The following is a 17,023-nucleotide window of genomic DNA, read 5'->3' as shown; positions in this document are numbered from 1 at the left end:
CCATGTGCTTGAACACTTAACCCCCCTCACTGCATACATTTAAACTGTCGACTTTAAATAAACTTGAAAATCCCAAGTAACCCTTCCCAAAGCAACTGAAAAACATGGTGGAAGGTGTCCCTGCCCATGGCCTTTGAAGGTCCCTTCCAACTCAAACCACTGCATCATAAACCCAAGAACACCTGGATTTACCCGAGCGATCGGAGATGGCTCCTTCGGAGTCAAAGTTCAAATTTTCGGAGCTGTCAGCTGTGCCAATGGAGGCTTCGGACTCGAGGGTTTCGTCGTCGGAGGCGCGGGGCTCCAGTGTCAGCATCTCAAATGTCAGCTCCTCCCTGCAAAGCCAACCCAGCCCCATTCAACCAACGGGACCAAAAAGGTGGAGAGGAGAAAGGGATGCACATGCACTGAGAGATCATGGAGGGGTGGAGGCCTCCAGTCATCAACCACATGACATCAAGCAACATCCAGAGGCTGGGGACATGGCTTGAACCCTCAGCCAGACTCACTTTTCCTTCTGCAGGCTCTCGATCTGCTCAGTCAGCACCTTCTCCTCCTGCTGCATGGCCACCTGCTGCTGCTCTGTCACTTCCATCTCCATGGCCTCCTCGCTGCTCAGGGTCTCCTCAGGGACGTCCGTCACCGAGGGCAAGCGGCCGGTGACAGGGGACGCGGGGCTGGGGAAGGCGCCGCGCCGCACGCGTCCTTTGCCCTGAAGAGAGACAAAGGTGTCACCACCACAGCCGAGGGGATGTGGCAAACACTCAGGTGCCAACCACACTGCTCTCCCAAGGAGTGAAGAAGAAGGCCCCAGGCATTGGTCCTCAGTGTGCCGCCGCTGGATGCACCCCAGGCCCTCCAAAACCTCAGGCTGGGAGAAGTACCAGAAGGACTCAACACATTGGAGGGGCTGGGGATGGAGGTGGTGAGGAAGACAGTGGTGAGGATGATGCTGATGGACCAAGTGCAACTTGGTCCAGGTCCAAGCAAGCCCAGCTAGCAGCAGGCTGGGTTCCCACAAAGCCCACAGCCTGCATGATGGGAAGCTTGATGGTGGCTTTGGGTGGGAGCATCATCAAGACTTTGATTTCAGGGCACCTGATAAAACCCGTTTTATCCTTGGATCAAGTCTCACATCCTTCCCTCGTCCACCCTTGGTATTTCCTGAGCTTCACAAGGGTCTCACTGACCCCTTCAGCAAACAGGAACTCCCACCTACTTATGTTGTCCATGCCATGCCATGTCTCATCTACAGGAGATCCAGAACCAGGACCACCTCCAGTGGTCCATTGTAAGACAATCAATGTGGATCTCTGTGCCCACAGTTGAACTCTGATCTAATGCAACTCTGAAGAACTATCCCATTTTTTAAATCCTGAAACTGAAAACAAAAAAGGATGCAAATGGTGGTGGTAGAGGTGGAGACATATATATGCAACTGTTTTAACCTTCTGGGGACCAGCTCTACAGATCTGCTCCATGGAGCAGAAAAAAATGGAGGATTCTTGGAGATGAGTGACATGGCAGATATTAAACAGCTTTTATCTTAACCGTTATCATGACCAGACTTCTCATCTTCTACATTCCAGATCCTGACATGACCATGACTAGGAGATATCCATCACCCTGCCCTCCCCTGACAACCTTCACCCAGGAAGCACCTGCATCTCCTTGGGTTTGAAGAGCCTGGTGCAGCTCAGTTTTGCTTCCCCTATTTAACCCCCACAACTGTAGCATCCCTGGGTCTTCCTGACAACCCATGTGCTCAGAGCAGATTTTCAGGATAAGGGATCCTCCCTTTTTCTCTTTAAAAGCCAGATTTTCTCAGTTTTAGCCCTTTCATCTTTTAACGTCACATCTCAGAGATCTTTCTTTGTCAGCAAAGCCTTTCCTGTGCCCCGGTGTTCTTCTGATGACACTTTTCACGTGGGCTCCTGAGCTGAAGCACAGCTCCCTGAATCCTATTAGCCAAAAGCCCCAAGATCCCAAAGATCCCACTGCCTCGTGGAGTTAAGCCCCTGAGAAATGCTGTGCTCAGGGGAGCAGAGCTCAAATTTTGCTCTTCTCCACCTCCTGACACTCATGGATGTGGAAGAATGGGGGGAACCTGAGGGAACTTTCATCATGGACTGAGCCTGTTAGGAAAGGAAACAGCCCTATGAGCATTCCTAAAATCCTGCAGGTGCTTTTCTTGCCTGTCACAATCTCACAGAACTCAAGCTGGGATGGAGTTGGGGAATACAGAACTTGCTGGACTCCTCCTCATTCAAACCTGGGTGTCCTGACCTTGTGTTCAGGGTGCTGGTGCTCCTCCTCCACGAAGGTGGAGGAGACCTTTGGATGCCTCATGGTCTCCAAGGCATCCAAGCTGAGGGTTTTATTCACCATCTTCAGAAACAGCAGCGCTGTGAAAGCAACTTGATGCTGAAGTGCATCCTGAGCGAGGAGAAATCGAGGTGGGAAGGGAAGGGATGAGTCAAGCAAAGTAAAAAAGAGGGAAGCACAGGATGGAAAAAGGAAATAAAATAGAAAATTAAAGTAAGGAGGAAGGGAAAAGAGGTGGGAAGCGTATTTCTGAGGAGCTGCGTGCAGGGATGGCCGAGTGCCAGCCCCAAACTCCTGTGCTGGGGGGACCTGCTGGAGGAACGGCGGCTCCGAGGAGCGGCGGGGCCGGACAGGTCACGGTGGGACAATGGCCGGTGGGACAGAGCTGGAATGAGCGACGGTGACACACAACGAGGGACGCGGCACTGCCGTGATACATACCGGGATTGAACTGCGGGTTATGCTCATAAATCTAACTGCAATTAGTACGGGCTTCTGGATTGGAGAGGAGATGAAAAGGAAAGCAGAAGGTTAGAGTGCACATGCCGCCGCCCCTCCAAAAACCCGCTTTGCTCAGTTCCAGGTTTTCTCGGTTAACTGAGATGAGTGGGGCAGCTCTGCAGCACCAGCTACTCAATCTTGGGCAGCCCCTGCTTGGATTTCATCCCCAAAAAGCAGAAGCAATGTGTCCCTGAGCATCACAGGGGGCAGGTCCAAGCAGAGGGGGCTGCTTGGCTCCTCAGCCCAAGCCTGTGCTGACAGTGCTGCAGCAGGTCCGTCCCTCTCCCGCAGCCCAACAAGCCAAGCACAGGTGCATCCACAGCCTGCCAGCCCTCTGCAAGCATGGAAGCTTAATGAGATGGGTTTGAGGCTCCCAAAAAGGCAGTGCAGGAGCAGGGAGAGCCTTTGGGCAACTCATTCTGGGTTCAGATAATGTCACTGAGCACGAAAAACAACGGCCCATGTCACCCATGGGGTGATGTTGAGCTGGTCACTGAAAGGCTTGACTCAACTCAGGACCAAACAAGCTCAAATGAAGGTGGAAATGCGGATCAGGAACATCTGAGCAGGAGCGACAATGTTTCCATGGACTGTTCCCACCTCCTCCTGCTTTGGCATGACTCCCTGCAAAGCTGAGGAGCCACCATGGGGCTGAGGGTCCCTGTCCTGGTGGAGATGGTGTGGGAGTTTGCGAGAGGTTTGGGAGGCTGGGATAAGCAGGAGAAGATAAGGTAGGGTGGCTTCAGGGGCAAGGAGAGGACAGGAGAGGACAGAGAGGGCTCTGGCATCTCACCATAGATCTGCGGATCAAGGAGAGGCGGCTCTTGGCTTTGTTCTCAGCAAACTCCAGGCTGTTGATGTCTTTGAGCCGAGCCTTGTACTTGTTCATCTGCTCAATGACAATTAACTCCACGCAACTAAGGGAGGAAAAACCCAAAAGAAGACAAAATGGGAGGAGGAAGCCATTTGATCTGAGCTGCTCTGTCTTGTCTTGGCTTATCCTTCAACAGGATTTTGTGGTAGCTTCTCCCTTAGTTGCAGCACATCCTCTCATTTTATTATGGAAAGGAAAGGATTATTTGGAAGATCTGCCCTGATGGAAGAGCACGGAGGAGAAAGCTCCAGCTGGAAGCCAGAGGGTGGTGAGAATTCACTAAAAGAGTGATCACAGGCTAGGGATGGATTGAGGAACAGCCCACAGATATTAAAGATGGCCAAGGATCCCACCAGAGAAATCTACCCCCCCTTGGAAGAGGGAATGGTGGAACACAAATCTGGAGAAGGCAGGCTGATTCCAACTCACTTGCACACAGTAACTCTGCAGCAGCTTGTGCAACTGAGCTGATTGTTTAATGCTGTCAGGAGGGTGTTTGGGGAAAACCACAGTCCTTTCCTTGTACTAAAATGTGAGGATGTGCTGGAGCTGAAGTGTGAGGGAGAAGCTACAATGAAATCCTGTTAAAGGACAGATGTTCCTGCCAGCTGGGTATTTAAACATGTTCTGGTCTTCAACAATTTTAATACTTACTGGAGGTAAAACCACCCCTTTCAGAAGCCTAGCCCTTCACTGGAGGGTTTTCATTATTGTAATTGACTCCAGTATCTATTTTAACATCTATTTAGTATAAGCCAAACTGAATCTGGGCAAGTACTTTACTTTTTCTCTGTAAAACCTTTTCACTTACGGCAAACACCATAAATAAATCTAAGTCTATTAATATCACTATTGCTGCAGACCAAACAACTCACCTCTTTCAGTAAAAAAGCCAAAATCAATTAACAATCAAGATCTACTTGCCAAAAATGAACTGCATTAACTATAAAACCATGTCAGCACAAGCTCCACCTTTTCCTGCCAGGCAGGAACAAAAGCTTATCCACTCTTGGGGATCCTCCATCACTTCAAAATCCTCGTTTAACAACTTCTTGGGGATTGAGAAGATTTGAAATATCTTCATGCAGATGCATTTATTTGCATTTAGGTGCATAAATTGCTATGTGTTTGCCCCTTTGTGCCAAAGCTCTCAATTTCTGAGCCGTTTGACCATCCTAGGGGTTACCAAGATGTGAATGGTGATGTGGTGGTGGAGCTGGCTCACCCAGCCCCAGGCTCTTACGTGGTGGTTTTGCTGATGTCCTGAACACTCTGTAGAGGGTCTGTGGTGTCAGGGCAGCGGAGGATGCAGGGAGCAAACACAATGGCCAAGGCATTGGCTGACATGCGGTTGGTCTCTTCTTGGAGGGCAATCCTGAAAGAACAGGGATTAAGAGAGAAGTCAGAGGTGGAGGCACCTCCACTGCACCTCTTGCACATGGTCATGGCTGAAGAGAGGAGATGATATTTCTGTGGTGTAATCTTGCTTTGAGGAAGAAAGACAATCCTCAAAAAATCCCAGATATTCCCTAAGGCAAGAACCAGCCCTTTCCACCCAAAAACATGTCCCTGCAGTGGTGAGAGGCACCTCAGGGCTGTAGGAACCACAGGTGACCAGAGCACACAGCTCCATGGCCACCCCCTGGGAGACAGGGGGGATGCAAAGCCTCAGATGTTGTGGTGGGAAGGATGCCTGACCACGCTGCCCTTGCCTGAAGGTGCCCAGGCCCAGCATACCTGACCAGGTGGAAGATGAGGCGCTCCAGGGTGCTGAGGTGGGTGCGGGAGAGCTGGTCAATGACCGAGTACACCCCACGCACTGTCTCCTTCCTCTCCTGGAGGCCTGTGGAGAAACCACCAGCATTTAGGGGCAGCTTCTACTTCTTCCTCTTATTTAAAATGGTACTTCTTAACACTTCATTTTACTACTTAAGAGACAAGAACTTTGGGGCTGAAATTAGCTGAACCATGATGCAAAAGCCACCAAAATGAGACCAAAATGCCTGAGATTTTGCATAAAAAACCCTTTATAACCGAAAAATCAGACTTTGAAACCAGGTAAACACTATTTGGCAAAACCAGCTGGTTTGGCCCTGAAGAGTGAATGAAAAGTTTGGCACTCAGAGTGGCCACCATTTCCCTCTCCCAAGGGAATGGGACAGTGAGGGAAGCTCCTCACCCATCACCCGCAGGAACTCCTCATAGAGCTCAAAGGTCATGAGGGGGTTGGGCAGATCTCGGAGCCACTGCTTGAACACGCTGGCAATGACGTGGATGTTGTAATCGTCTAAATTCACGTTATCGATGTCTGGGTTTGGCACCAGATGAAGCAAGAAGGAAAAGAACAAGAGACAATGATCAATATGAAGCCCAAGGCTGGACAAGGTGACCTTTAAAGGTCCCTTCCAACCCAAACTGCTCTATCATAAAGTATTCTAAAATAAAATCTGTTTACGTGCCTTTAATGGCAACAAATCCAGCACATGATTTCAGCTCCACATGGTAAAATTAGAGAGAAATAAATTTTCCAGGGCAAATAACTCCAGGTGGGACCAGGATTTCTTTTCTCACCGATGATTGCTAGGGTGTAAACAAGGCAGCACTTTCCCCCAATTAGAATGGCTTTTTTCCATGGATTGCTCCCAAAAACCCCATGAGTTGGTGACCTCAGTTGTGACTGCCAATGTGAAATCATTCCTTGCACAGCCCAGAGTCAAGAATGCTGAAACATTCCACCTTCCTCCCATCCAACTTTGCTGCTGCAGAGATTTTCCTCCCCAAGCTGGATCTTTTCCCCCTTCCCCTGACCTGTATCGAGGCCTTGCCGCAGCTCCTTGATCTTGTTGGTGGATCCTGATTTCCTGTAGATGCCCTCGGTGTAGAGCCCGTGCATCTCGATGTAGTTGATGAGCTTCTCCACCAGCAGGGGCACCGCCCGCTCCTCGCTGGTCAGCCGGGACAGCTCCACACCAAACTGCCGTGGGGAGAGCTCTGGGTCGTGCTGCAGGAAAAGGGAAAAAGGGGAAAAAGGGATTGAAATCCTTCTGCACCACCCACTCCTCTCTGGTCAGCCAGGACAACTCCACACCAAACTGCCATGGGGAGAGCTCCGGGTCGTGCTGCAGGAAAAGGGAAAAAGGGATTGAAATCCTTCTGCACCACCCACTCCTCTCTGGTCAGCCAGGACAACTCCACACCAAACTGCCATGGGGAGAGCTCTGGGTCGTGCTGCAGGAAAAGGCAAAAAGGGATTCAAATCCTTCTGCACCGTCTGCTCCTCGCTGGTCGGCCAAGACAGCTCCAGGCTGAACTGCCATGGGGAGAGCTCTGGTCTGTGCTGCACAGGAAAAGGGAAAAAGGGACTCAAATCCTTCTGCACTGCCTGCTCCTCGCTGGTCAGTTGGGACAGCTCCACACCAAACTGCTGTAGGGAGAGCTCTGGGGTCGTGCTGCACAGGAAAAGGGAAAAAGGAATTGAAATCCTTCTGCACCACCCACTCCTCGCTGGTCAGCCAGGACAGCTCCTGTCACAGACACATTTTATGAAAAATCCTTTCTTTAAGATTTTTTCTCCTGAGAAGCTGAGAGGCCTCAGGAACAAAATGTAACCAATGGTTATCTGCTGCTGTGGAATGCAACAGGTGCATCTGGGATTGGGCTCATGTGGTTGTTTCTAATTAGTGGCCAACCACAGTCAGCTGGCTCAGACTCTCTGCCTGAGACATAAGCCTTTGTTATTCATTCAATTTCTTTTCTATTCTTAGCCAGCCTTCTGATGAAATCCTTTCTTCTATTCTTTTAGTATAGTTTTAATATAATATATATCATAAAATAATAAATCAGTCTTCTGAAACATGGAGTCAGATCCTCGTCTCTTCCCTCATCCTAAGACCCCTACGAACACCGTCACAAGCTCCACACCAAACTGCTGCAGGGAGAGCTCTGGGTCATGCTGCAGGAAAAGGGAAAAGGGGACTCAAATCCCTCTGAGATGTAATGTTGGTGCAGCTCTGGATCTGATTATTCAGAGTCCTTCAGCAGATACAGGAGTGTGGTATTTTCAGGGTCCCCTGACAAAGGAAGGAAATGATGACTCTGACTCCATGTTCTTAGAAGGCTAATTTATTATTTTATGTTACTATATTATATTAAAGAATGCTATACAAAACTATACTAAAGAATAGAGAAAGGATACAGACAGAAGGCTAAAAGATAATAAAGAAAAACTCGTGACTCTCTTTAGAGCCTCAACACAGCTGGACCGTGATTGGTCATTAAGTTAAAACAATTCACATGTTGGATAAACAATCTCCAACCACATTCCAAAGCAGCAAAACACAGAAGCAAATGAGATAATATTGTTTGTCTTTTTCTCTGAGGCTTCTCAGCTTCCCAGGAGAAGAATCCTGGGCAAAGGGGATTTTTCAGAAAATATGATGGTGACACAGGAGATGTGTGAATCTAATGGAGGACAGAACAGGCCAGGACATGGGTCTTGCAATGCTAATGCAGTCTCTGGACGTGCACCTCAAGGCAAAAAGTTTGGATTTTGTCTCTTTAACCAGCCCCACTGTAGTTAAATTCCCAGCCTGGCAGAGTCAAAGCAGCTGGGCATGGTCCTCCTCCACCTCCTGCCCCTCTGGCACCATCTCCAGGGATGATTTCACCTCCCAAAGATGCATAAAGCAGAAAAGGCAAATCTGAATCGTGGGTGTTTAAATCAACTTGAAGAATTGCAAGTTACAAAATACCAGTGAACAAACAAGATGCCAACAAAAGAACATGAAAAGACCCATCTACACCTGTCATGAAGGGCCCTTTTGCCAGCTGCAAACGCTCACTGGAGAGTTGGTATCTGGCAAATTCAAATGTGAAGAAAGTCCTCCTGCACAGGAGATTCTGGATGGGAAAAGTCAAAAGATCCAATAAAATATTGACAGACATTCTCAGCCCTAGCTAAAGGTGAGATGCAACTCTGCCCTCAGCAAGGCAGTGGCTCCCCTCACAATCACTCCTGCATTTTTCTTTCTCCAACTCACTGTCATCCTTTCATTGATCCTGCAAACCTTAGGAGCAGATGTGTGGAAGGTCCCCATGTTGTTTCTTTCTCATGACTGATGGTTTGTAGCTCCCTGTCACTGAGAACAACCCTAAAACCACAAATTCACCAAGCACAGAGGAACTGGAGCCTTCCTAGAGAACTTCTAACTGCCCAGTGCAAAGCTACCCATGAAGACACATGGGTGTCTTTTGCTTACTGGGATGCAGCACAAAAACTTCCTTGTGCAGAGAAATCACAACAAAGAAGGTGGCTCCAAGAATGTCTGAAAAAATTAATCAGACATCTCAATGAACTTCCCAGATTTTAGAGCACAAACCCTAATGAGGTGTTCCCAGTTCTTGCAGAAATAGTGCCAGAAAGGGAAAGACTGCAGCAAAAGTTCATTATATATTCAAAATACAAATGTATATGTACAGAATACAAATATATATTCAGAATACAAATCACACACACACACATATCTTCAGTGTATATACTCAGATTATTCCTTGAGAAAAATGGCCTCATGCAGCTTTCTGGGGGCTGTGTATTATGGAGGTTGTTCTCCCCTGAGAAGCCTCCCAGGGAACTGATAAAACTTTCCACTCATTATTATTGTTACTCTATGTCCTTCTTTTGGGCACAAAATAAGCTATTTAAAACATCCCCACCAAATCTGGATGATTCATTGTTAGCTGGGATGACCTGCTGCACTCATTCCCTGTTCCCCATATCCTTAAATCCAATCAACAATATTTAATTCCCCTCTAAAGAGGGCAGTGAACATCTTCCACCTGCCCTTCCTTGCTCAGCTGTGGCAAGCAAGGACTGTAGAGAAAAACCCTGTATTTCCAAGAATAACCCCACACTTCCAAATCCTTAAAAGCTACAAAGCCAGGGAAATTCCTTTTATTCTGGGTGGTTACAAGGCAGGGAACGACACTGCAACATCTGCTGCATGACTGGGCAGATCTACAGTGACTCATCACCGCATAATTCCCAAAATATCTACAAAACTCTGGTTGGAGAGACCTCTGGGGATCTCTGGTCTAAGCTCCTGCTGAAAGGAGGGTTATTTCCAGAATTTTATCAAGATTTGCATCTCCAATAATTTTTAGACAAACTTGGGATCATTGTCTCAAGGTATTTAATGAAAGCAAAGCACTGAGAGACATTTACCTTTTTGGAGCACTTGGTCGTGGTTTTAAGACAGCACTTCTTGTGACAAGCATATTTACATACTGCAACAGAGAAAAGGAGTGTTTAATTATCCCAAAAATCACACTGCTGGAAAAACAGGACTTCATATGAATTGAGCAGCATTTATCAGAACTACCAAGTCAAAAGCATGCTGCATTTGCTGTTTCCAGGGGCCAAGTCTGGATTAGATCCACTCAAACAAAAATAATGAATCCTTTAAAATTAAAGGTGCCATATTTACATACATGAAGCATTAAACCCTCCCCTCATCCTCCTGACAGATAAACTCAGACTATAACCCATGGGAGCTGTCAGACACAGATACCCTCAGAGACTGGAAATGGCACCTCCTTTGGATTCTTCCTGCACTGGGCCTGAAATGCTCCAGGGCGGATGCTGCCAACCTAATCACAGAAATGGAGGAGGCATGATGGAAAAGGTTGATCCATCTCTTGAGTTTTTCCAAAAAGAGATGGATCAGGTTTTCCACCACCCTCCTCCATGTTCCTGATCTCCCCAAAAATTCACATGCCTGGAGGTCAAACAGGTGAAGCCAATTAGTTTGCCAAGGTCAGGATCCCCACAGGCAGCCCAGGGACACATTTCCATACCTGACCTGACTGTCCTTCCTACCATGACAGGTAAATGTGTCTGACCTTATGGGATGGGCACAAACCTGATGGGATATTTAACACAAAGTTCATTAACTGTGTCAGGAAGGACTGCTGGGATGGACTTACTAGTTGACTTCAGAAACCCTAAGACCTGTCCCTTAATCTCTTCAGGTGTTACAAAAAATTCTGTGAGCAGGGGGTTGCAGGAAACAGCAGTAAACACATTTCAAAATCCCCAAACTCATCACTGCACAAGAAAAGGATCAAATAAAGAGTGCTTACATTTACAAACAGAAGCCCTGTCCATGATCCAGATCAGGGAGGAACAATATTCACAGTATGTGGGGATGCTGTATTGGGTTGCCTTGAAAATGTGACCATTGTGCTCTTCCACCTGGAGGATAAAGGTTGGGTGGTGAGAAAAGGGAGCCAGTGCTCAGCCTGCTGCAAAATAGAGATATGAACACAGACAGCTCTTCAACTTTAGCTCTTGCTTTTATTTGGTATTTTTGTTTCTTTTTCAGCCCAGCAACCCCATAGACAACCCAAACCAACATCTATCTTGTAAGGGAACCGAACCATCATGGAAGCAGGTTGGAAATTCTTTGACTGAGCTTGGCAGGTCAACTTCTTCATGTTAAAGTTTTCTATGCATCTGTGGCCCCTTTTTTTGGCTTTGCACCTGCACCCTTCCTAGTACCATCACATCCCTTAGGAAAACAGGAGATGTAATGTCCTCCATGGCTGATCCCAGAGATGTAAAACACATACTGTAAACTTATGTAGAAAGCTGGAGCAAGACTTTGTTTTCCTCTCAATCCTTTTCTAACAACCCTCAACATTACATTTATGTCTTGGCTGATGAGGGATGTGTTTTCAGAGCCAACCCAAGTGATCCCTGATCAAACAAAGCAAAGCCACCTCAAATGTCTTTTTAACATGTCCTTTCAGGGTTGATGCTCAGATCTCAGCCCAGGACATGTCACAAGCTGGTCTCTTGACATTCTGGCCCCAAGGACACTGATTTTTTAATGTGCAGGTTTAACTCACCACGTCTGCTTCCTTTTTCCTTCTTTTTTTCCGTTCTGTTTTTGGCATCTGGTGAGAGAAAGAGATTTAACTAAATTTTTGGGCAATTTTGCCAGGTAAAGAGTACAGAGGGCTCATATCTGACATTGTCCAGTGCCTTCCAGCCCCATCCTCCAGTGCACCTGCAGCCCCAGAAGAGTCATTCTAGAAAACTCTCCTATGGATCACTCCAGTTTAAGTATTTCCCTGGACAGTTCTTCCTTGGAGAAGAGGAAGAAGCTCCATCTTGGAGCTGGGAGTAGCTGCTGCTCCAGCTCTGACCCCACCAGCAGTGACCCAAGGAAAACATGATGCTTTGAAGAAAACCTGCCTGGAGAAGAGGCTGGAGAGGACTTGGAGCAGAAGAGCCAGGAGATGGGATATTTGTACAATAGACACCATCTCCCAAGCCCAGCCTCACATCCTGTGGTCAGCCTTGCAGACAATATGGAGCAGGAGGTGAGATCAGGTCTGTGACACAGTGCAGGCTCTTTCTGCTCTAAGAACAGCACCCAGAGCCACTGCTCATGTCCCCTTCTCCTGCAACCCAACCCATGGTGATGTGTATGATCACTTGGGAAGTGGTCAGGAGACCCAAGAGCGTGTATTTCTTTCAGCATCCCTCAAAGTTTGAACAAACCCCCCAGAACTAAAGAAGCACCAGGAGCTGCCTTTCCAACCATCCACAGTTGCTTGCAGCTTTGCCCTGAGGATAACATCTAGTCCTTGGCAGCCCAGTGTGATCTGGGGTTGGCTGAGCCCAGTGACACACAACCAGTGAGTCTCATCTTGCCTTGTTCAGCTCAGCTTAAAGCAGAGAAGACAACAGAGGGTCCCAGGTGTCTACAGAGGCACAACCCCACGGAAATAGAGCTCCCAAACCTTCAAGGGAGTTTAGGAAAGTGCCGAGTACCTTCCCCGCGGTGTAGTCCAGGGGTTTGTACTCGTGCATATATTCATCCAGGAAGACTTTGAAGGTATTGACCCAGACTTTAACTGGAGACTCACTCCAGTCCCTCTGCTCAAGCCTCATGTTCTTCTCCAGAATCTGCTCAAATAAGGCGTAGAGGTCCTTGTAGCGGATGCTCTTCCCATCGTCCATCTTTTAAGGGAACAGAAGCAAAAAAAAAAAAAAAAAAAGTGATTTTTATACAGCCCAGCTTTTTCTAGAGAGTTTTTATTTTCCAGACAATTATTTCAGCCTCACCAGCTTCCAGCTGCTTGGGGAAATTTCCAATATGATACAGAGAAGGAAAAAAGGATCACACATCTCCACCACCAGTAAAGGTTACACAAAGATTTCCAGGCACTTTAGGTGACAAATTGACTTTCTGTCATCTCCCCTTTGGCTGGGAGCAAAGCTGTAATGAAGATCAGGAATCTACACCCAATGTATCCTGAGAGATGGCTCATGAGGACGTGTTAGTCCAAATTTAGATCATGGGACTGAATACAAAGGAAGCACATCCAGCCTTTGGGATGAGCAAACCAGAAATGAAGGGCTTGGCAACACCTGTACAACCAGGAGGCCCCAGCACATCCCCTTTCTGCTGGAGGTGGGAGTCCTACCCATCATCTTGTCACTTACTGCCAATGCTGAGGAGTAAAAACTGAAGATGTTTTGTCGGAATTCCTTCAGTGCTTTCTTGAACACGACATCCACCAGCGTGTCCTTCTTGCTATCCTCATTGTCCAGTTCATTCATCTGGGGAAACAAGGGGGTTTTTACACCCGTGACTCTTGCTGCAGCAGAGCTGGTGTGAGATGAAGCAGCACTAAGAAGCAGCTGCTCCACCATGATCACCAGGTGGTTTATCCTGCATGAAAACCAGAATCTTCTCTAGACCTGCCCTGGCACCCTTAGATGAATTATTAGCATTACTACAGCTACCCACAGGGTCGTTTTCACTTTGTTGCCTCTGTCTGCTCCTGGATCTCTGTGCTGATTTATGGAGCAGTGAGGGCAGGAGTTACCTTTTTCAGGAGAAACTCATCCATGCTCTTCAGGTCACTGGCACTGGTTATGATCTGCAGGGAGTCGTTCTGCCACTGCACGGGCTCCAGAGCCACGTTGCTGATCTTGACGCTGCGCTTGCGCTTCACCTTGGGAGAGGGCTCCTTGTTCTCCTTGAATTCCCGACGGTAGATGCCCGACAGCTCCGGACTCCGCGGGGGCGTCAGGTGATGAGGGCCCAACTCTGCTGGTGATCAATGAAAAAAGGGGAAGAGATTGAGGAGCAGATGAAAAATAATTGTGACATTAAAACAGGGCGTTGGAAGAAACCTGTGGAGGAGAAAAGCACGGTGTAGAACTCACAGAAAGATTAAATGTCATTTCTGCTTTGGTTACTTCCTCCCTCAAGAGAGGAAACATCTGTCCATTCCAGATGGTGGCTGGAAGGATTAGTGACGTGGAATTCCTTGAGATCCATTATGGATCCCACCCTGTAACCTACTTGCCATCGCTCTGGCTTGACACCACCCATGAATTAAGAGATATGAACCAGCATGGACATATCCCAATTTCCCAACCCAGTTTCTCTCTCCTCACAACTGGTCCCACGTTCCCCCACCACGTACCTTCACCAAGCTGCAATCCAGGAATGGTGTCCCTGCCAGGGGCTTCCTGCTCTGCGTACAGCTCCAGCAGCTCAGACTGGGTAGCGAGCTTCTCCCGGGGGGTTTTCTTCTCCCCCTGCTTTCCCTTCACCCAAAACCTCATCTTGGCTCGTTGAGGCCTGGAAACAAGTCATGGAAACAGGAACTGCCTTAACTAGGAAAGGTCTTTCTACCCAAAACTACGTCAATCTTCTGGACATTCCTGAGGAGATAAATCCATGCAATTTTTACCAGGGAAATGTGGCTACTCGTCCTCAGCAAAGGAAAGAAACTTCAATTGCATGCATAGGATTGTGTGGTGTGGGACAGGACGTGGGACCCATGTCACCAACACTTAATTGTGGTGTGAGCCACACACACACACTGACTGGGCCTGCCCATGGTCATGCAGAAAAGGTGGGATGGGTAACTCATCCCACTGCAGGTGGAGCTCCAAAGGAGCCTGGGGGGCTCAAGAAGGCGTTGAAGAGCAAAAAGGACACAGGGAGGACTTGTCTGCTATCTCCAGCCATGATTCCTACCTCCCATCTGGAGTCAGACTCTTCTGTGAGGCTGCCAGCTTCCCAATCTCTCCCTGGGACATGGTTTTGTGCAGTTTGGCCTGGCCTTCCCCGGAGGTGAATCGCTGCACGGTCTGAAACGATTCCAAGCACGAAGCATTTAAAAACAAGACAGGTCTTGGGATATCAATGATTTTTTTTTCCCCTATCAAAAATCAGGTATTTTATCTCCTATATCTTTATTTCTTTTTGCCTACAGCTGAAAACCTATAGTCCTGGTGAGCCCCTAGAGAAATATTTTAATGACTCCTAAGAAAGAGAGGCATTTCCCTTGCTCCAACTCTCCAACCAGGCCCAATCTTCTTTCTCCTTGAGCAGTTGGTGATGAAAATCAGTTTGCACCAAGCCACAGGTTCTTATTGCTCAGCCTGCACAGCTCTTCCACCATCTTCATCCAGACTTCATTCCAGCTCTCCACCCAGAGCGTCCTGTTAGCCACAATGATGTGATTCCCCAAGGGAACCTTCAGCCACCTGGATCTGTCCCAGCACAAGTTCCTCCTCCAACTCTTGCTGAGCACTTTACACAAAAAAAACCCAAAGTCTTTGTGCCAAGGACACACCGAAAAGAACTCTTTAACAAAGAAATTTTGCAGCTTTAATAGAAAATATCTCCACCTTTGCCATCATTTAAAATGGCCTCAGGTAATTTTTAAGGGTGGGATGAATTTGCAGTAACCGAACCTAACAGGATCCCATGAAGTAGCCCAGAAATAGACTTGCCATATCTAAAAAATATCTGAATTTTTGTTCTATTTTCCAATTGAAGCTGTGATTTGGGAACTGGACTCCTGGAGGAGAAACTTTCAGCATAAGAAAAGTGGAGTATCAGGTTGTATGAAAGGATTTGGGAGATGATGGTCAAATGTCTCCCGCAGCTTTCCTATCACCTCAATGTCTCAACTGACTGCTCTATGTTTTAAAGCAATTATTTTACTTCTGTAAAAAATATTTAAATAAAATTCTATAAAAAGTAGGCTGCAGGGCGGTCACATTTGCCATATTGACTCTTTTTCCATGTTTTATTCCCTCCCTCCCCCAGACAAACATCTCTTCCAGCCAGGAGATGGCAGCATGCAAGACAAAATTATCACTGGGAAAGCCAGGAACTGCCTAAACCATGAAAGAGATTTTGTTCCTGTCATTCTTACATTTAGGTGATGATCACACAGAAATTGTGGATGGATACTGGGATAAAAGCAATTCAAAACCCATAAAAGTGATCTCCATCCAGCCCAAACCTACTACTTGTTTTAAAAGTGATCTGTTAAATATTTGCCCCTCCAGTATGGTTTTGTTCTTGAGTAATTTCAACCTTTTGGGTTTCCAGCTTTAGTAAATAAAGACTAAAAGACATTTTTGGCACAAGATCCTTCTGTTTGAGGTTATCTGCCAGGAAACTCTGAAGGGAAAGGATGGGAAACCTTCTCAGATGTCAAGATGAGCATCTGCACCAGAAAATCCCCTGCTAGGGAACACCACAAAGCATCATGAGGGCAAATGGCAATAACTGGGGGTCTGAAGTTGTCTCCTGGTTGAGGAAGGGACCAAGTATTTTTCCTCTGACAGAGTAACCTGTGTTTCACCCACCCATAAGGTAACTATGGCCAAGGGACTTATCCCAGCAGGCAGCAGGGCAGTGTGGTGCATGGAAAAACTTCCTGAAGCTCCCTCTGAATGGCTTAGGACAAGAGATCTTCTTTCATTGCTGGGTCTTCAGCAGTGCTTGGAATCAGCTGGTGGCAGGTACTTGGAGTCATGTTTGTCAGTTCATGGCTTTTGTGTGGAGGGTGGAGCAAAACAACTGGTTCATTATCCAGGTCCCACTCTCTAAGGATGTTTCCAGAGGGTATTTCTGGTGTGAGTCCTCTAGCCAAGGCCTTCCATTTATGCACCTGCTCCAGGAAAAGCTCTCCAGGCTTAGGTACCAAACAAAAGCGATGTTAACATGTGCTGGCAGAACAGCCAGGAGCTGTTCCTCCCACTTGTGTCTCACTGCAAGGTAGGGTGATCCTTGGCTATTCATCAGCCAAAAATCTTCAATCTTGGTCTTGTCAGGAAGCCCTTACTCCTTAAAGAACCTTGGAGTCAACTGTACCTGCAGCAGCCACCTCATGTACTGCTGCCCCATGGTTTCAGTTCCAGCTGCAGATGCTGTGGATGTTTGGTGCTCTGGAATACCCTGAATGTGGGTCAGGAGCATTGTATTCCAGTGGGCCTCT

General features: G+C 47.4%; 1 protein-coding gene across 9 annotated transcripts in view; it reads right to left on the bottom strand.

The window, feature by feature from the left end:
• MYO9A (myosin IXA) overlaps positions 1-17,023 on the bottom strand; it is a 179,029-nt gene that overhangs the window by 3,663 nt on the left and 158,343 nt on the right. For 5 of the 9 annotated variants that reach the window (XM_077185319.1, XM_077185325.1, XM_077185320.1 and 2 more), the window contains 16 exons: positions 14,764-14,876; positions 14,204-14,361; positions 13,598-13,824; positions 13,212-13,328; positions 12,537-12,725; positions 11,606-11,653; positions 10,838-10,949; positions 9,921-9,982; positions 6,509-6,701; positions 5,880-6,008; positions 5,438-5,543; positions 4,944-5,075; positions 3,620-3,743; positions 2,767-2,820; positions 510-712; positions 193-335 (listed from right to left, as the gene is read on the bottom strand). In XM_077185319.1, coding sequence (XP_077041434.1) covers positions 193-335; positions 510-712; positions 2,767-2,820; positions 3,620-3,743; positions 4,944-5,075; positions 5,438-5,543; positions 5,880-6,008; positions 6,509-6,701; positions 9,921-9,982; positions 10,838-10,949; positions 11,606-11,653; positions 12,537-12,725; positions 13,212-13,328; positions 13,598-13,824; positions 14,204-14,361; positions 14,764-14,876 — 2,110 coding nt within the window. The remainder of the gene's footprint in view (positions 1-192; positions 336-509; positions 713-2,766; positions 2,821-3,619; positions 3,744-4,943; positions 5,076-5,437; positions 5,544-5,879; positions 6,009-6,508; positions 6,702-9,920; positions 9,983-10,837; positions 10,950-11,605; positions 11,654-12,536; positions 12,726-13,211; positions 13,329-13,597; positions 13,825-14,203; positions 14,362-14,763; positions 14,877-17,023) is intronic. The other 4 variants (XM_054641970.2, XM_077185327.1, XM_077185321.1 and 1 more) reach the window with 3 other exon arrangements.

This window comes from Agelaius phoeniceus, chromosome 13, assembly GCF_051311805.1.
Source record: "Agelaius phoeniceus isolate bAgePho1 chromosome 13, bAgePho1.hap1, whole genome shotgun sequence".
In the NCBI taxonomy this organism is placed as follows: domain Eukaryota; kingdom Metazoa; phylum Chordata; class Aves; order Passeriformes; family Icteridae; genus Agelaius; species Agelaius phoeniceus.
The sequence above is the reverse complement of the archived record's forward strand: the minus strand, read 5'-3'. Positions and strand labels throughout refer to the sequence as shown.